Consider the following 21,023-nt stretch of genomic DNA (forward strand, 5'->3'; position numbering starts at 1 on the left):
ACAAAGACGTTTATCTTTTCTGTATACGGCCACGTCGAATGCCACGTCTCTTCTCGGTAGTTTAAATTGATTTCTCGCTTTGCTGCTTGTTTCAATCCATTATTGTTCGATGCTAAAGCCGAACGCATTCTCTATTCTGTACCTGCGATTCCTCGATAATTGTCTTGACATTTCAAACGGCAATCGTATTTACATGCACCTGCTGAATATTGTTTAAAATGTACTGGCTAATTCTGTACTCACCGATTGCTCTACTTTTATTCGTCTTTTGATTATTCGTTATTTCCACGAAATATTCTGTACGTCATAGTGACAATTTATTCGTTCACTTTCGTATTGACATAAAAGATATAACTTAGAAAACACGAAGTTGGCATCCCGCTGGGGGTAGCCACCCACATGCTATATTTATTTTTATTTTATTTTTTTATTACCAATGAGATATAACACTACTAAATGTCCTTCAGGACAATTTGTAAAAACCAAAATAAACTATAAAAAAAAAACTCGTATTGCGTTATTCATATAATTTTCACTCTTTTATCACATTACAATTTCATGTAGAATAAACTCTTTCTCCCATATTACGTTATTCGTAAAAATTCTTACAGCGCATCGCACGCGCAACTCGTTATATCGTTCCTTTTTAACGCTTTGAATTAATAGGACTTTATACGGTTTATGGATTACTGTGACAAACGTCATAAATTTTTGTTAAGAAGGATCAGACGTACTAAAGAGATTTAACAGGGATAAAAGAGGAAGAACCAAGGGAAGAGTAAACATCATTTTCTCAATGTTTGATGATTGCAATTAGGAACACCTGGAGGGTTTAACCTCCACCTTGGCGAGTCAAAATTCCGTCGACTCTGTCTTCATCGCGTAAAGCCCGTAATTAAATTGAACGAGGAACCACATACCCACACATGGGAGCAGTAATCAAACTTGGAAACTGCATTAAGATAAAATTAAATAGAACCTCGACGGTATCCTAATTTCGTGTCAACTCTAGAATAAATATTGTGTTTAAAAGTATAGTAAATGACGTGCAGAAAGCCAGCTCTCACCCCCTGCCTTATTTCCTGGCACGAATTTTCTTCGAACTCGTTAGTGGACTGCGGATTTTTACACAATTATGGGATATTTGAAAGAGGAAAATGCACAGGTTGCGCATAATACGTAAGAATATATAAAATATCCCAAATAGAGCACTCACTACGAATATTCAGCGAATAAAATAAATTTTTGCTTATGCGGCTTCCACTTTTGGCCAGTTGTGGTCAGAAAAATTTGAATTTGCGCGAATATTCACAGTCTAGTCATTAGCCACTCTGAAAACCGTCAAACGCAATTCTCCCCGGACACAATAAAAAAAAAAAAAAAAGAGCAAATACGAAGCCGCAGAGGCGACAGTATTCTGTAGAAAAGAATTAAAAGCTCGAATGCTAAGGGATAAGCGAGAGATAATGTTCTCTAGCATTGTTGGAGGATTCGTAATCGTTGGAATATGCTCTCAGAACTTGCTTTCTTTGTTGTGCGCTCGCCCTGCTTTATGGGGTTCACGACGATGGTGGAAGGATATATAGAGGGTCGAGCCAGAAGACGGGGGCAAGTATATTGAATTTCCGAAAAGCGCGTTGGGTTTCAAGCGGATGATACGCGGCTTGCTTGTGCCAAACGAGTTAGCAAGCCTGGAGAGGGTCCATGATACGCCTCCGGCTGTTTGGCGTATTACGAAAACACCGCTGTTCCTGCGGCCTAGCGGCTATTCCGCTGGCCTACTACCAAGACTCGCGTGGGTGTCCTAAAGGTACCTTTGAACCTAACGACGAGCGATCCCTCGTATTCGTCTGTGCTTAGCGAAATTAAAGCATAAGCGAGTTATTTTTCGCAGAATGGCGATTGTTCGCCGAATAGGAAATCAAACATCCGAATGATCTAACATGATTCGATTATCGTATAATTTATTCTATAATAGGATTTCTTACAATTTCTTCGTTAAACGTCATTACCATGATCCATTTTATAATATACTGCCTTATAATTTCGTCAAATACATCGTCGTCGCTGATGTAAGTAAGGATCGAACTGGAAATAACTATCGAGCATTCTGGTAGAAGGTGCACGGTCTAATTTTAACGAACGTATATTCGCAGCGAAGCTCTTTCGGTGTAAATAATTCTACGAACAAATTGCTAGACGGCCGTTTACACTAAACGAGCACGAGCGAATGCTCCTGTTCTCAGTCTATGTTTCTGCTTGTTTGGCCTGAACGTTACCTTCAGAACGCTTCGCAATGCTCCACAGTATTCCTGTTCGACGAACGACTATCGTTGGCTGAGTAAATTACCGTGGAAAATTGAAGCGTCCTAAAGTGTCACGATACCAATCGAGAAGTTGAAATAGTAAAAGGTATGATGACAGAGTAAAGAAACGATCGTTTTAGTTCGAGAGGATAGGAAATTTCATACAGAATGTAGTAAAATAAATAGAATCAAATACTCTAGCTTTAGAATGATCGATAAACGATGCTACGATCTTAAGTATGAAACAAGCTGAAACTGAAATATATCTATGGCATATAAATTTTTGTTTTTATTAGACTAGTTCAAGCGTGATAAAAGCCTAAGTATCTTTTTATTGCTACAACTGCAATAATACTTGTTCCGTTTGAAATGACATTTTATCCATTTATCCATTTATAACAAATTGTAACAAATTGCATCGATCGAACAATTTGTCTCTATTATCGGAAAATGAATCGAACGACTGCCGATAATACGTTTTTCGCCTAGGTCGCATGTACTGTATAGCCATACAAGTGTCTGGATCGTGTCGAGGTTTCGAATATCGGTACAGAGGGCAAATTGCCACGGGGCACGGCTCTATAGATGCGCGCTTTAAATTCAAGGCGTTTCTCGATATAATCGGGATAATCCACTCGAAGTCACTCTAGGTGGGACGTTCACTGAGTTCTTTTCTTTTTCTTTTTTTTTTTTTATCCGACCTAACTGTTTCGTGTCACCGCTTTTCTTATAAAATGGAAACCTAAGAATCGAACAGGTTCGGAAAGAAGGAACACAATCCAGTAGTTCTCAAAAGAATTGTATGTTCATTGGACGTTATAGCGTATACTGAAATTGGAAACTGTTTGTATTCTAAATTAATATAGAAACGATTTTGTGGATTGGATGAGACGGAGATATGAATATTTCATTATGCTTTGGTTGGTAGTAGTCTATGAAGGACTTACAAGTTTCTACTGTTACGTCTATAGAGTTCAGTGCCTCGCTAAGTGAAATGGGGAAATCCCCTCGATCTGCTAGCAATATGTTAACGAAGTTCCTTATGTGCGTAGGGACGCGATATGAATGAATCGATGGATTCTGATTATGTAAAAATCGCTATAGAATATAATTCTAAAAATATTAATATTCGAAGCAACTTTTGCCAAGATTGTCAATGCGATACGTGATATTCGTACAAAATTACGAGTATGGCGCTAGAACATTTCCGTTATGATTATTCTCATCGCATGGAGAACGCATCGCAATCGTTAACTCGCTGTTTCCTCGCTATTATCGATACAACCGGAGTTTCCTTACGAACGATGGCCGTGTCCTATATTCCTGCGAAAATTGCACTGGAATTTCTTATCTGCTGGACCGAGTTGTAATATAGGGCATTCGCGAGAAATTATTGTCGTTCGTCCAATACACTTTACATGGACGACACGTTCGAAGGAAATCAAATGAGATTGAATAGTCGAACGAGTTGGATAAAACGACCTACGCTTCAATGAGATTCTATTCGACCGAGACGAATCCAAACTCAATGCGGTGAATCTAATCGAAATGATCACCACTGACCCATTTCCGCTTTTTTTTTTCCATTGCCAATTCTCCTCTGCTTCCAGTCAAATTTTCTTTCCATCCTTCGACACTTCTGTCGCAAAGAAATTCTTCGATTTTGATTGGTTGGTCACAATAGGGAAAATATTCTGTAATACCGTAAAGATACGCCAAATGTATACTAAGCGGAATTATCTGATAACCAAATATTTTAATAGTTTCGGACGTTTTAAGGATACTTGGATTTTCTTAAAGTTTAATAGACTTTTACTTTTACTTTGCATTCGGCGAATGTTAATAACACAAATCTCACGAACTTATTACGCGTTCTTAATTACGTGAACGTAATTTAGATACAGACACTTTCGAAACGGTCTGAAATTAACAGAAAACTAGTGGATTTTCAGGTAAGGTAACTTGATGAGAGACTAGAAGAATGGATAAAAGTGAAGCATAGAAAAGTTAATTAACCAGCATCTCGGCAAGGCTTCCTTAATTCAATCGAAGCAACCAAAGATAACCGTGCTAAGCTGCGAAGAGCTGAGTAATTGGAGGCCCGTACGAAATTAGCCCCTGCAAATTTCGTCTAATTAAAGGCCGTTAGTAGTAGCATCGCTACTTGGTGCATGCCGTATTAAGTCTGATTCAGACATCGTTAATCTACTTCGCCAAGTGATTCGCGCTAGAACAACTTTATATTACTTAAGTATCTCCCTGATGTTTAAAATGAAATTAGCAATCGTTTCCACAATTGTATTGTAAGGTAATAAATAGTTGAATGAAAAAAATCGTTTGTTTTTTTCGCTAATTAGCTATGACGTATATGTAAGGATCTTGTTCGAATTTTGTACAAATTTCGTGAAAAATTAAATTATATATTTAGAGGTTGATTTACGTTTTCCTAAATAAATCGCGAGTAGAGAACGATTGAATACGAGCAATGAAAATTTCCAAACAATTTCTCGAATAACGGAAACGCTTTGTCCGCTAATAAAATTATATTCATCGGTTAGAATCCGCAATTGGGCCCACGTGCGCTGACAAATCTGGCGGCTTACATTTTACGTTCATGGGGGAACTATGACTCACTCGACGTGCCATTGAAACACGTGCACCAAGAAGCAACAAGATGCCCTCGTGGAAATAAATGGACGAAAACACGTATAACGTAGCGTGCTTTGTCTTCGAGACTTTTCAGGCGATTTGAAATCTTTTCATCTTTCTTGCATCAAAGGATATTATTTCAAAAGTTTATGTTACTAAAAGTAAACAAAAAATAAACACTGTGAAGTTGGATTTTTAATAAAAAATAAGTACAATCTCGAACCGATTTAAATGAAACCGAATGATAAATTAGCGAAGTATGTATTGTTCCCCAACGGTAATCCGTAAATTTCGTTTAATTGCTTTTTAACTAAAATTTAATTTCAACTAATTTAGACAGTCGAATAAACGTAATCGGAATATTTAGATAAAAATGAACGTTTCTATAAACTTACCTCTCGTGGTCGTGGCCGTAAGACGGATTGATTCTGCGTGCGTACAACGAAGCACCGCCCTCGGACATGTAACCATCGCACAAGTCGGATATAGTTCTACTACCAACGGTCATGCCACCTCGAAGAACCTCCCCGTCGCTCAGATAACCGGAGGCGACGTCGATGTCCGCATAATCGTGACCGACATGATGATGAGAAGAAGAATGAAGAATCGTGTACTGTCGGGCTGTTGTTCTGCTTGGTAAGGTCTGAAGGGCCCTTGCACCCGGCGTGTAACCGCGAAGTAGAGGCTGCATAGGCTTCACTGTCATCTCTGCATCGTCGTCACCCATAGAACCTCCACCGCACGTTGAACTTTCTGACAAAACCTATAAAATAGAATAAAATTAACGCCTGATCCTGTGTTTAACATTCATTTTATATATTTAACAATTAAAGGATGGTTTACATTACGCCAACTATGCAAAGTTTATCAGTAGTCGTACATGATACATAATTACTCAACGTTTTCACAGCAGGTGTTTTGAGCTACATTGGCGGACACGCGACTTTTCGTTTAAAGATCTCTTATCCTCTTTGCGAAATTTTGTTGTGTTCTCTTTGAAATTTATTAAATTTTCTTTTAAACATACTACATTTTTCTGGCGTATCTCTATTTTTTCCTCGATAACGCTTGTTGTATGCGAATTGTACATTATCACAGCAAAGACGAGTCCTTGCGATCGTCTGCCTAAAATCGCTGACAGTGGAATACTTACCGCCTACCGCCTGCTATCACCCGTCATAAAAGCGTCAAGTAATATTTTACTAAAGTTAAATACATCGTTCGTCCGAGGAATACGTATCGACGGTGTTACTGACCTTCTCCATTTGTTCGAAGGTTGTGTCAATTTTCCTGTTAGGTATGGTTTTGATTTCGCTGCCGCTTTCGCTGCTGGGCCTATAAATAACGCTGCTGTCGCTGGAATTACTCTGACCAGTACTATTAGAATTACTATGAGAGCTCTCGGACATCAGATCGGAGATACTTGGCATTGGTGACACCATTGCAACCGTGTTCGGATCGAGCTTACGATGCAAAGCGTCTGCCTTTAATTTTGTGGGCGTCGGTGCGCCTGGCATGTTGTTTTCCTTCGGTGGTTTCGAAGTGCCTTTCACCAAGGCCGTGGGCTTTGGAATGCTGGAACCTGGGCTCCCGGAAGCGCCCAAGGTTGAACCTTGCAGTGGACTATTAAGAACCGGTGGCTGCTTATTCGCTCCAAAATTTAGCGCGTTCGAAACTTGCCCATGAGGAGGAACGTTAACGTGAGTCGTTGTAGCAGCTACCGGGTTCTCTTGAATGCTTGCCATTTTTACATCCATCGGTGCTTCCGGGCTGTTGCGAGGAGAAACGGGCGGCGTTTGCTTCCCATTTATCCTTTCTGTCTCGTGTACCTCGTTTGGAATTCGAGCTTTCACGGGCAGGCTCGTATTTTGTTGCTTCGACGGACTGCTATTTTCCACGGGTGCCGCTTGATTATTCGTCAATACGTTCTCACCGATCTCCTTTTGCTTCTCTGCCGTCGACTTTTGGTCGCACAAATTCGCTTGGTTCATAGACAACGTATGATCGATCGTAGAACTATTCTCGTTGGTGATGACGATTTCTTCGTGTTCAGTCTGCTTGATCATTCCATTCGTATTGCTCAACAATACCTTCTGCGCTAGAACGTCCTTGTTCAATCCGTTCGGCGGAACTTTCATATTTTGCAGATGAACTTTCGTGTCGGGTATCTTGGCTGGTAGCTCCATCTTGGGTCTGGGCGACTGTTTCGACGTGTCGTTCTTCAAGCTGCCAAAGTTCTTTGCATCTTGCGGAGCGATTTGCTTAGGAGGCATCAACACGGAAGGATTCGGTTTCTGCAGTTGACTGCTAGGCTGTTGCTTCAGCAGATCTTGGAGATTCGAGGACTTTTTGTCCACGGCCGGTTTGGCCCCCACGCCACCGATTTTACTGGTCGGCTTGACATCTTCCAAGGGCGGATTATAGCCGACCAATTTATCAGGTGCACCCTTCGTTCGCGCTATTTTACTTTGAGCTTTGCTCTGCTCTTTTCTCACCGTCTTCGGGCTCGCCTGTTTCGCCGGCTTGGTCGATTGCAGCTTCGATTTCAGCGCGCGACTCTTGGGCGATTCCACTTGCAATTTGCTCTGATCGCACAGCGACGTCGAGCTATCGGAGTGTTCCGATCTCGCCGAGGAAAAGCCGGAAGAACTGGATGTACGTTTCGACACGCCGGACGAAGCTTTACCGCGATCTTGATTCTTCTCTTTGTTGTTGAAGAGCTTGAATTTGTCTAAGACGGAGTTCTTGTTTTGCTGGGTGGGAGCTCCCGTGGTGGTGTATGGCGATTGTTGAGCAGTCCTTACGCCGCTGGGTTTGCCCACCGTAGACGTTCGAGGGCTGAAACGATTTAACGTTCGATGATTAGTTCTTCGATGCCAGTATTGCAATTGTGAGAAATAGCAAATAATACGAACGACGCAACGATAGGAAAACATTATCGAGTCTAGAGTATGCTCGATAACAAATGATAGACAGTTTAACGATTATGTTTCTGCAAGGAAAGATATGATGAAAAGAAATTAGGAAAATGAAGGATAAAAAGTATATATATATATATAGCAACCAATGTATGCCGTATCGTTAGGAAAAATCAATATTTACCTTGGGGTAGTAGCTGCAGGTTGTCTGTTCGTAGAATTCTGATTTCTGGGCTGAGGAATGAAAGAGAGTCCACTTTGGGGTGATTGTTGCTGACTCGGACTTGTGCTTCTCGAACTGCTTGCACTGCCTATGCCACCGTTTCCATGTTTTAAACCACCTGAAATAGAAAATCATTGGTCCTGTTTAATCGTTCCTTGAAATATCGCTGTTTGCTTTAAAACATGAAAAGACGTCATCTTTAACCGACAATCGAGTTCAGCGAGCATCGATGCAGTGAAATAGCGGATATAATAGTCGTAGTAAATACTCTGAAAAAAACAGCAGACGAAAGATCCCGTTCACAATAGACGAAGAACCATCAGCTACTCTGAATTCCAATAATGATAAAATTTTCGATATTCGAGAAAATATCCGTACTAAGTGCACTCGTAACATTTAATTAAACGATCGGCGATAAACGCTTATAATTCGTCTGGTCTTTTTCTAACAGTATTCACACTGTCATTGGCCGCGTCTCAATAAAACGACGATCGGTTGGCTCATTAACCGAGCACAGTCGCAATACTGTACCAGACCTCGACTCCGTAGCTGTGTCTGGGAAGTATACGCTGTTTGTAGACAAAATAAACCGCAGGCCTGCTATGGTACATACACGTGACAGCGTGCATTTACCATGCATGGAGATTAATCCGCTACTGCTCGTTGCTCAATCTGTCACTACTGTAATCGCAGGCATTGTTTCCACCAAGTAATTTACGTTATCGTGGGACAAAGTTATAACGCGTCGAATTAATAGATCATCTTGCATGAAAACATAGTAGTTATATCATTCGACGGACGCAAAGGACATTAAAACCGCTACATACGAGAGATTAAGTTAAAATAATAGTAGCTGTTTTTCAGACTTGTGTATCGCAATACGGAAAGATTCTCTCTGCCATATGATACAGAGATAATATTATAGTCCTTCCGTCGTAGAAATTTATGGATTAAAACATATTTTTCTTCTACGCGTGACTTTAAAAAAGATACGTTCAGAGGTTTGGTTTTATCGTATTTATTTCGGAGAATAATTCTTAATAAAAAAACTAATTGATTAGTTGGTATGAAAGGAGAAATTAGGAAATATATGGATGAATTATCCAACGCTATTTTTTAAAAAGAATTGGATAGACGACCGATTAGTGCAAATAGAAAATTACGAGATACACTTTACAGTGTACCTAAATTGTCGCAATGAAGATCCCCTGATAAATTTTAATCTAGATCATGAAACAGCTGCGTTATCCTGATCCACGCTACTGCCAGCTGGCAGAAGTTACGTAATTTATTACTCGTGTCATTCTATTGTTGCACACCCGTAATTAGCAGAAAGACCGAGTGACTTATTAATATAAGCCAGAGCAACTCGTTCGGTTAGACGAATGACGATACTAAATAATTCAACATCGCATGTATGATAATTAAATTCAGCACAGGGGAATAACCACGAAGCAATTAATTATTTGCACATAACTCAGAACTTTGGAATCGTTAACAAGGATTGGCCGAACAAATCAATTAGATTATTAGCTTATTTAATTTAATTGCTACTTATTTCCTTTTTGAAATTCTTATCGTTATACCATTCAATTACTATCTATTTTCTTGTTATCTTCGATTATGGTATTCTGGTATTCGCATCACTCAAAATATCAACTTTCTAACTTATCCAGGCCTTCGTGATTTATTACTTTCGCGCGATAATTTCACATTCCATTCTCAGCGATAACACGTGTTTGAAATTAGTTTCGCAAACTGTTTAATTTTATGTATTTTCCAAGTATCCGAGAACAGCATGTTTACGTAACTAAAGAGCCAACGCGCGGATTCAATCGAGCTCAATTTATAATTTAAAATGGTCGTACGTTTAATTTGCTGCAAGCTCTGAGAACTCGCATCCACGTTACGCGTGTAACAAACTCGGACAACGTAGTTTCCTCGCGATGAATCACATTAGGGATCGTGTGGCTTAAATCAATTCCTCTATTTACTTAAGTTAATTCGAGCGCGCCGGTCACACGTTCGATCGGTACTCGTTACGGTAATCTCGACAACCGCGATCGTTCTTCATTGGCACCGGTGCTGACACTGATTCGCCGTAATAACAGAGCCTAATTCTGGCCGGTCGATCAGCTCAATTGTCAAACTACGTACGCGACACAAATCGCCTGGATACAAGATAAACGGTTCGTGGCTGAGAATGAAGAAATCTTACGATGTTGCAAGGCTATTTGCGAGGGGCGTCGTTATTAGTTTAACCCTCTATCGATCAGCCATCGTATAACGAGCGCGACCATGCGTAGCCGCATTCATAATCGGATACCATGCGTGCCAGCGAATCGGTGAATCGCATTCTTTCGTTGCGTTGCCATTGGAATTTAAACATGCATGGAGCCAAACAAAAGGAAAGAGCGCAATTAAAACGGGATTTAGGATTCCAACGATCGTAAACGTTGATCTCAAACAGGATGAAATAAAGTGGAGAAATGTCAAGACAGAGGTTTCATTTTATTTTAGATTTCGTACGATGGGTACATCGCATGCTTGGATTTTACTGTTAAGAGATAATCGCCTTAATCGCGCTTCACTTTTTAAGGTAACGTAGTTACGTCGCTTACATAAAATTAGCACGGCTTACTTGTCCTTGTCTCTTTCACTTTTTCTATATGTAGCACTTACGTACTGTTCATGCACGACAACACCCATATTTAATCTACATTTTGATCGTAAGTTACACGATGATTAGTGTCGCACGATTTGTGTTAGAGATGGCCTCGCTAAATGTATCTAGGCTTATTGATATAATTACTAATTTAGAATTTTTGCCAAATGCGTGATTCCACTAAATATCTTTCAATTTCTATACGCGTTTTCAGCTTCGTTTCAAACTATAATTACGAATGTATATAATTATAATTGCGTAATAGCACCAATAGAATTTTAAACGATTTCATACAACTCACATAATATGCGCAAGATTCGACTACTTCGGCGAGTCATCGTCAATTAAATGATAATACCGAGTAAACTATAAATCAATTGACTATTGTGAGAGTACGGAGATTTGTATCTCAGCCGGAACTCTTAGCGCCTTACGAAAAGCTTCAGTCACGGGGTGTCGTAATAAATTCGATTTTTTTATTATCAGCGAATCGAGGCATCGCTGACAAAGAAGAGGCAGGGGAAGAGACGAGATAGAGAAGTTAAAACGTGACCAGGCATTAGAGGTTGCCTGTCATGAAAATGATTCATCGGAAGTCGGAGCACGACCGATCGATCCTGCAAGATATTAACGACATTCGCGCGCCCCGAATTCTCAAATATTGACCAGGATATACCAGGACATAGATACCACCTGCACTATCATGCTCTCCCATGCCACTATTTTTTTTTTTTTTTCTTTATTCCTACTCTATCCAAAGCGCCAGGTGTTTTTCAATCATGCTCGTGTATTATGTATTCCATGTACCAGCGTTTTGAAGGATAGAGCTTGAATATTGCAGGTTAGTATTTTATTACCAGGCTGCGGTTGTCCGTGCATTTATGAGAACCATGCAAAAATGCGGAGAATGTATATGCGTAATACGAAGAAACATGTATACACGGTGTACAAGGTAAAGTACGTATTTGTTATAATATATAAGGAGTAAAATAAATTTCGTACTTCACCGTTATCAAAGGCATGAATTGACATAAATATGCGCAGCCTGTACATTACGTGCTTCTATGCAGAAGAACATTTAACCGGAAACAATGTGAAATTATCGCTGATGTCTTGCAGACTTGATGCGTTTGTAAATTATGTTACGAGATTAGACAATACTGAAGATATATAATATACGACAGTCCAAAGAGTAAGAAGTCGAAATCAAGGAGCACGGTTCCAAGGACAATAGAATGGGAGGAACCTGGGATGCAAAGGGCTGCGAAATTCCGCAACGTGCGTGCTAGGCAAGACTTGTTGCGCTCTCATGGCAGCGAACGCGTGCGAACTCGTTCTTGTGTTTCCTCCAAGCACAGTGCTTCAAACTTCACGTTGTTCTAATTTTACCTCTCATCCCACTTTAAATATACTCGCGGCGGAGACCTACTAAAAAATTGTTTTTCCCCGAGTAGACAAACATTTTCTTATTTACAGAGACACGCTGTCTATTTCGCGTTTCTCGGTTAGAAAAAGGTGCAAAATAAACGCAGCGAATCTTTAACGATCGTGACGCGGGACAAAACGTCGTAAAAATCAGACAAAGAGAGGAAAGATTTCTCGATATCACACAGTTTGATAGAACGATCAAGTAGCTTACCGAACTCGCACTAAACTGCCATCGTAAATCAAGAATCACGAGTCAAATGTCACGTGCACAGAGGCTCTCACGACGTTTTTACGGTGGCGGCGGTTACACTTTTAACCGAATTTCGTGCGATCGACCAATTATGGGCGATGCGTCCTCCCGTGTTCTCGTTCTAACGTAAACTCGCACTTGCATTTCATGCGAATGCGGTACAGCTCCATACTGTTCCACTCTACGCTCTCCTCCCTCCTTTTGTTTCGCTGGTACGCTTCGTGGCGAGAGTGCATCGATGCACGAGGGAGCAACGAGCAGCGGTTGCATTAGTGCGTCTTTAACGGTGTACGAACTCATAAGGGCATTGCATCGAGTCTACGTGGTGTACGAGCGTGTTCATCGACGTCTCTGTATGTGTGTTTGTGTGTGCGAGCGTGTGCCTCGAGCGACCCATGCGTATGCATGCGTATGTAATCGTGTGAATGTACGATTGACAGGCCAAAGCGATTAACTTCAGTGGTGACTCTCTGAGAGACACTGACTTCTCTCTTTTTATCTCTTGCCTCTCGTTTCCTTCTTCTTTCCACTTTCGATATTTTCTACTGAACAGATGTGACCAGAAAGACGCAGATTACTTATTTTCTCAGAAAGCTCGATAATGCGCGCCCGATGAGAGGAACAATCATTGGGTTTATAGAATATGTTCGTGGTTTGCAATCGAATCGAACTGAGATAGCTTGTTTGATGAATTGCTGCTTTATTTATCACGTAGTTTTCACTCGACTAACGCGGTACATCAATTTCTAATTGATCTTTCGTATTTTTCTAATATTAATCGTTTCGGGATCTAAGCTCGTTCGGGAAGAACTCGGACGAGATGAACGAAGATCTTCTAAATTATTGTTCCTTTCTTACCGACTATCGACTGTTATGCGTCATTCTTACGATAGTCAACGATGTTAAACGCGCAGTTCAATTAAAGGAGAGTTAGCGCCAGTTGAGAGTCACTGAGAAACGTGCAGTGCATGCGATATGTGTACGGAACTCCATTGGCACACCGGAGGATTTGCCGGGAACGGAAGATCAGCGAAGATTAGCGGCAAAACGATTTCTCCACGCTCGTCGAACATGCACTTAGCTCTTCATCAAATTATTATACGTAATTAGACAGTAACGTCTAAAACAAATACAACGTAACGAATTCGAATCCTTTCATTTCTTGCGTGAAGAGTCAAGACTGCTACGAAGTTATACGTACGTATGTATAGTTATTGACAAGGAATTGTCATACGGTAAAGAGAAAATGTCATTACGTTAATGCAAAGATTAAAAGTTCGGGGAATGTTATCGATACCATTTATTTGATTCTGCTCCGTTCGCATAATTTGATAACGTAATAATTTATCAAATATATTTGATAAAAAATTTCCAAGAACAAATGACGAAAATGATACGATTATTGCGTGATATCGTAAGCAGCAAATAGAGAAAAAGTAACGGCTAACAAAGGCGTTTCCATCGCTGCGAGGCGAACTAAGTGTAAACGTTCTTAGATTGCCATATGAGACGACTTACTCCCACGTATGTTATAGTTGGAAATATCGGTTTCTGTTTTCTGTTCCCACCTCCGTTATATCGAGTTACGCTTAAGATAAAGCACTACGATTCATTCTATGATTACACGCTTAAGTGCACAAGGTGAAAGCCTTTAAGTGGAATAATATTACGAATACGTACGATCATTTAAAGAACAGAAACGATCGACCTTCGTAAGTCTAGGAATCGTGAACTGTTCGAAAGATTATTAACGCGATTCTTTTACGGGATGATACGTTATCACATCGAGAATGTTTCTGCGTCTATATCAAAAACGTAATTCATCCATCCACAGTTGAAATTTCGGGATAACGTAGAATTAACAAAATACGAAGACCGATAGTCCGGTAAAATTATACGAACATCAAATTAAACGAGCACGTTTAGTGGTTATCGCGATCGTTAACAGCGTTTGCTCATGAACGACCGTGGAAAATTTTTCAAACCAGTCTACCTAACGAACGCTTTGATCGGCAGAGAAGTTTTAATCAATCTGTTATCCTCGCGACAGAGAAATAAAAGTTTATCTGCTTGCAAGCAGAAACGCGAGGTCAAAGGCGGCCTTTGAAGTCAACGGGACGGAAAAACGTTGGGCAGAGGAGAGCTAAAATGATTAGTTAAGGAGTCGAATTACGGTCAGGCCACCCCGCGTGAGTCTAAGATGGGGATTAGAGCCCTTAGAATTTTCGTTCACTTTCTACGAGAACCGCATCACCGACCATCTTCGAGATGACTAACCGACCCTTTTCCACGGAAAACTCTATTATCGACTAGCCGTCGAATCGAACACGAAGCTTCTTCTCGTTCTAACACCTCTTCTGACGTCTGTTCCGACGCGACGCGACGCCTCTCATCTGCTATTTCTGAGCTTTTATGCGATTGGTATGGATAACGGTGAGCGAATGCACGAGGGTTCCAGTGCTACAGCTCGAATCTCAATTAGAAGATTAGATTGTAATTAGTTGTATGTGTCAGTCGATCGTATTACGGTTGCTTCACAGCACAGTCATCAATTTCTTTCTCGTTGTACTTCGTTATCTATTGACATCTCTGATCCACTGAGGAACGACAAGTTGATAGAGAGGATTCACGGTGTTTCCAACGTAATCCTGTTACGTCCTTTCGGTCATTATCGATCCAATTATACCTTTCTAACTATTAAAATATATTTGTAGTTTGGAGAGGAAGGTCTTATTGCGACGGTTATTATAATTCTGTTTATTTGAACAAAATTCTACTCGATGCTCGATCGATTGAACTTTAGCTGCTTGAATTCATTCGCCTGAAAACGAACTCTTGTTACGTGAGAAATAATTGTTCATGAGGACAATTGGTGAGATTCTATTATACGAACTCCAATTATATATACCGTTAATCTCCCGACGCGTGTATGATTTCTTGTTTCAGTTTTATTTTTAAACAACCTCTTGAAACATCACAAATTCTATTTCTTTGCTAAAGTTGGAGCAAGAGATGGAAATATGACAATTCGAGAATCGTAGCAGAGTTAAATTCTAATTTTTAATTCAAGTTTTTAATCAATTTATTGAATTAAATATTAATTCTTCAAATCTTTTCGCTAAAAAGTACCTGTTAATGAAATTACGAGGCAATCCAGGGATTTTAAGGAAATGGAGGAAGTTCGGATGATAATAGGATTGGCTCGAACCTCGTAAACGCCTTTCTTGGTGATACAAACGATAGGAGTTTCCTCTCGTTTCAATTTCGCTATCGGCTTCACCGATTTCGCGCACGTGTTTTTTCTCCTTCGGGGAATTCACGCACGTGCGGTCGTCGATACGAATTAGAGTCGGGGATGAGTTCAACAAAGCGCAGTCTCTTCTGTCACAGTCCCGTGGGATCAGCTTAAGACCTGAATATTGTCAGGAGGTAGTTGACTCATAAGACCACCGTGAATTTTGGTCTCTTTTCTATGTATTTTTTTTTCTTTTCTCCAACATAACGAAATTCTATCATATTATATTATATTATCGATTTTTAACTTTTTACATATAAACAAATTACCAAAATTCTGTGTGACGCATTAAAAAATAAATTGTACTCGATCATTGTTTTTATTCAACAGTTTATGAGGAGAGGTCAGTGCTCCACGCTAGTAGCCAGGTATCGCAATTTTAAAAAAATTCTTGCGGTACACCGAATGAAAATGGCGATATTATATCGTTATATTATATTATGGTATCGCATTATATCCTACTATATCAACGATGTGTTATGAAAATGTTGATATGAAAAGACATTACGAAGAATCAACGTTTCCGATCTGTTTTTCAACAAATTGAATATTTGCAGATGAATCTGGATGATTCTTGTGGTCGCGGCCCCCTTTTAGGGGGTTGCTCCGCAACAAGATCACCAGCGACGATATCCGACGCATATTATATTTTCAATTCCCTTGTGGGCATCGCAACGAAATTGCATTCTGACAACGCTGGAGCACATCGTGAATCGAGTATTTTCTATTCACCGCGAAATCCATTTGCAGCAAGTCTATCGTGTCTTGCGATCTAGACGCTTAATTCGATGGGGAATCGTAGAGGGTGTGATGTTACAAAAATATCATGTCCAATGTGATAAAATCCATATAGTTGAATGGCGTTCTTATCGTATCGTATTTCATATTTTAATAGAGGATACTTTATCGTTAATAACGTACATGTCATGATAATTCAGCCTTTGTAGCACGATCTCTAGAATTCGATTAGATGGCCGCATAATTGTCTTCGTCGAACAAATCGAACTCCGAAACTCGTTACTGGCGCTATCGCATCGTTAAACATGGTAATTTTAAAATTTAATAGACGTTCGAGATGAACGATGTTTAAGCACATTTTTCAAAGGATGTAAGACTTTCTACTTTCACGTTCGTGATACGTGCATACTATCATCTATAGTGTTCCTGGCAATCTACGATTTTATATTCTAGTATTGTAGACGTTAGGTGAAACTCGTCCTATTTCATGCAGTTCCAGTCGAAGGATATCCGTTGCTAACCCTTTCACCGTGGATTAAAATGACAATGTGCCGTTGTAAAATTGTATTGTAAATGTAAAATTAAAAAAAAAAGGAAATTGTTTCATTGTGGATTTTGGATATAATTATGTATCTATCGATTAATACGTACTGCCTATATAATAGATTTTAAAATAGAAAATATATATACAACGTGTTCATGTGTCGTCGTAAGAATTCTAAATCTTACGTTAGTTTGCTTACTGTATTGGTTAAATTAAGAGTCTTTAATTCGGTGTTCTCTGTACACCTAAGATATTTTAGTGATTTGACAAGAATTCAAGTATTTTCGAAATTGATAAATTTTAGCAAAGTCCTCTAAATTTACTGACCAACACCATATACATTCGCATCGTCTAATTTTCCTATTAAGTCAGCTAGGCAACTACAGGTATACGTTTGCGTGCGATCGAACCGTGTTCGAAAATCAATTCAACCGTGTAAGTGGTGATATAACATCGGCCGTGCATTAAACTCAGCGATCGATCGAACAGGTGCAAAAAGGAGATTCGCTTTAAAAATTGAATCCCATTAATCCGCGCATTCCTTTCTGCTTCGTCGCTCGAACCTATCTCGCGCATGAAAAATTGCGCATATAAATGATGTTGCTTTCCGGTTTGGGTTGGATCTCATCGTGGACGTGATGCTTCGTGCCACTGTGAGAAACTGATGGACAGAGGGTATGGTTCTATTCCTGCATGCACGAAATCTGATTTTTCCCATGTTACAGAAATTATGACAGACATCGCCGATACAAATTGATTATGGGATTAGTAGATATTTTCGTGTAAAATTCTCAGTTGCAGACACGCGAATGGACGATAAATATCTTTATAAAAAAAAAAAATGTTCATTAAATTACTGCTACCGCAGAAAATAAGGTCCGTATTAAATACAAATATGTATAATTAAACGCGCATAAATGAATAATAAGTATAGCAATTAATATAAACTACCGCGTAATAGTCCGTGATTTTCTCTAATTTTAAGTTTTATTCCTATATCTAGCAATTCTTTGTACACGTCCGACCTTGCATATAATAACGAAATTAAATTTTTCTCGCGTCTTTATTTCTCAATTTAGCCTGCAGCACGCGAACCACGAACAAGCTAAAAGTGGTAAATTAAAATTCATTTTAGCCCGAGGAGAGCTTTATAATATACCTACTTCCGGCGTAACAGAAGTTTTGTTCATTCAACTTCTGATTATGAGTTGTAAATGTGGTTGTGTACCGTGCGTTTGCACTTTGCCCGAAGCGGAAAACAGGATTTAAAGTATCGTATTCGCACGCGCACGTCTGCAACTTCCATTATAATATCTTTGCATCGCGATCATTATCGTTTTTCATCGTGTCACATCGTTTTCGCGAACCGTTATGTTTTCTTTCCATTTCCTATTATTTTGCTATTGGGAAGCCCCTACCATGCCTTGCATTACTTTTTGTTAGCTCTTGCTGCTCTTCTCTCTCGTTACTTCTCCCTTCTCCCTCCATCTTCCAATTTAATTTCGCTTCCTTTGCACCAATCTTTTTTCGTTCAGACCTCATCCTTATTCATTGTTCTCTTATCTGAATTTTCAGCGAGAGGTGACCGCACAATAGCAGTCTTGATCTGGGATTTAATCGCTGCTTATTAAATTTCATTGTCTTGCTTCGAGAAGGATTCTTGCGTCTTTTAAACACTCCTGTGAGTAAACTGTTAAACATTCGAATTACGTTGTACATCGATGCACCTATGTTCCTGAGGATATAACAAGATTTGAAGAGAGAAGAACCAGTTGTGCAACGCGTTTCCGAGGTTTAAATTGATTTTCACCCTTGAATTCCACACCAGAAATCACGGAGGAAGATCCAATATCGAGACGAAGAAACATCCCCTAATTTTTTATTTCCACCGACCGATCGCCTTTCACTAGAGTGACGATGAAGGGTAGGGGAAAGCTCCGAAGGAAACAAGATGGAGTTAACGTCGCTAGCAGCTGTTGGTACCCGCGGTGTAAATAAATGGAACTACTCTACGAAAAGTGTACGCTCTTTTGTCCGCGAATTGACAAGTTGCATGTTGCACGAATACACTTGGCCACTGGATCGTTTGTTACAAACCACTGACGAATCACGTAAGAATACAAAGTTTCATTAATTACAATTTTTCCTTTCCTTATACGACGCATCGATGCGTAACGCTTTTACAAACCTTAAACGCTAGTTCCTAAAGAAATATATTGAAAATATAATATAAAATAAAAATCATCAGGAAACTATATATTTACACGTATTCAAGAAGGTATCGCAGGATAAAAAAAAAGCTATCCTTCACGAGAAGTATAGCGAAACGTCGATGTAAAAGTTTTATGTATCCGCAATTTTATATAAAATTCAGACTTTGCACCTCGTTTATATGCGGTGGATCGCATGCTGCATAAATATGCGTAGAAATACGGGCAGAAAAATGCGCATAAAGAAGACTGGCGTGCGTATACACTCGATAGCGAAGGATGGTGAAAAAGGTCTGTACCATCCCTTGCATCGTTGCTTAGGTGCAGATTATACGGTTAGGGGAGAGTATCCTGACTACTAACCATATCGGAAATATCGTTCTGTGGATTTTCAAGCCTGTCTTCTACGCTCCCTCAAATTCGCCAACGTGCAGGAATAATAGGAGTTCGAGGAAACGCACGGATGAGGGCGGAAATCGAAAAATCCGGATCAAAGCTTAGCGGCGGTCTTTACTCGCACCATCGAGATATAATACCTCGTTATCTTGAATAAATATTCTCCTTCTCGAAGGAATATCGTCAATGAATTTAACCACTGAGAAGCGAAATTTAATTAAACAAGATACCGAGAGCAGTGGAATTAAGATTTCGAGATTGCGCGGGACATGAAATTCTAATCGATATGTAGAGATTTCGTATATTTGTGTTTGGTAGATTAATGTTCGATATTTTAATGGACAGTAGGAATATTAACCGAGTTTCCCTTTAATCAAGAACTTGTGCAACGTACAGTGACAGAAGATACCTTCTGACAGCAAACGATATTTTAATAACTGCTATCCTTTCAACTTCCATCTGTATAAGTAAGAGATAGTTTTATGAAATATCTGCAGAGTACGAGTTATTTATTCAACGTTTATCGGTATCGAGGATCACAGAAATCCTGTGGGATTCTAACATTGACTTGCAAATAAATTTAGCAAACGAATCGGCAGCCCCATTCTGTCGGTCAGCAAGGAGGGACGTAGATCATTATCGTCTATTTCTCACTTGAAAAACTCGAGAATCGATAAGTTGGAGAAAAGGAATATCCGGTCTTTGCCGAGGTGAATTGAAAGGAAGCACGAGGAACGAAGGATCGCATTGAAATCAGAAATGAATGTCCAGGATACATCGTTGGGTACGTAAAAAAAAAAAAAAAAAAAAGAAAGAAAGAAAGGAAAAAGAAAAAGAAGAAGGAAAAGGAAAATATATATCCCATCCTTTGAGAAACCTTCTTTATTTCAAGTTTTATTTTCATCGCAGCGACGCTTCAACTTGGAAGAAAGGAAGTTCACTGATCGAAAAGAGAGGTGTACGAAGAATCCAGAAAGAAACGAGTTAGAATGGGAGGATTGAAGGGAACTACGAACAAATCGAGCCTCTTGAAATTGCCGAAGGAGTAGCAGCCGATCGAAGAAAAAGGCCAAGATGAATATCATCGAATAAAATAAAGGGATCGATGAAAAAATTCTGTATTAATAAAGTTGATCTAAACGTTCTAAATTAAAAAAAGTTGTATCGCAGGTTTAGACGTCGGGCACCATATTCGATATTTCGCGACACTCCCCGCTTCGTTTTTCGAATATTTGTGGTGTACATAGGGGGCAGGTGCAAGAATTGTTGGTAAAAATAACAAGTGAAATTCTCTGCTTTAGCTGCTAATTAAAGGCTGAAATATAAATGGAGTGATAAACAAGATTGGCTGCTATCGATCGTTTCCCCAACCGCTCTCTGGTCGCCTCATAATTTCCAGCG

The 21,023-nt window shown here is 39.6% G+C and overlaps 1 protein-coding gene across 7 annotated transcripts in view; it reads right to left on the reverse strand.

Annotated features, from left to right (window-relative positions):
• The window catches only part of LOC132905110 (protein sickie), a 192,660-nt gene that overhangs the window by 62,959 nt on the left and 108,678 nt on the right, over positions 1-21,023 (reverse strand). For 6 of the 7 annotated variants that reach the window (XM_060956079.1, XM_060956076.1, XM_060956077.1 and 3 more), the window contains 3 exons: positions 8,058-8,214; positions 6,212-7,793; positions 5,351-5,718 (listed from right to left, as the gene is read on the reverse strand). In XM_060956079.1, coding sequence (XP_060812062.1) covers positions 5,351-5,718; positions 6,212-7,793; positions 8,058-8,214 — 2,107 coding nt within the window. Of the gene's footprint in view, positions 1-5,350; positions 5,719-6,211; positions 7,794-8,057; positions 8,215-12,150; positions 12,173-21,023 lie in introns of those variants that run through there. The other variant, XM_060956082.1, reaches the window with a different exon arrangement.

Source organism: Bombus pascuorum, chromosome 3, assembly GCF_905332965.1.
Source record: "Bombus pascuorum chromosome 3, iyBomPasc1.1, whole genome shotgun sequence".
Taxonomy (NCBI): Eukaryota; Metazoa; Arthropoda; class Insecta; order Hymenoptera; family Apidae; genus Bombus; species Bombus pascuorum.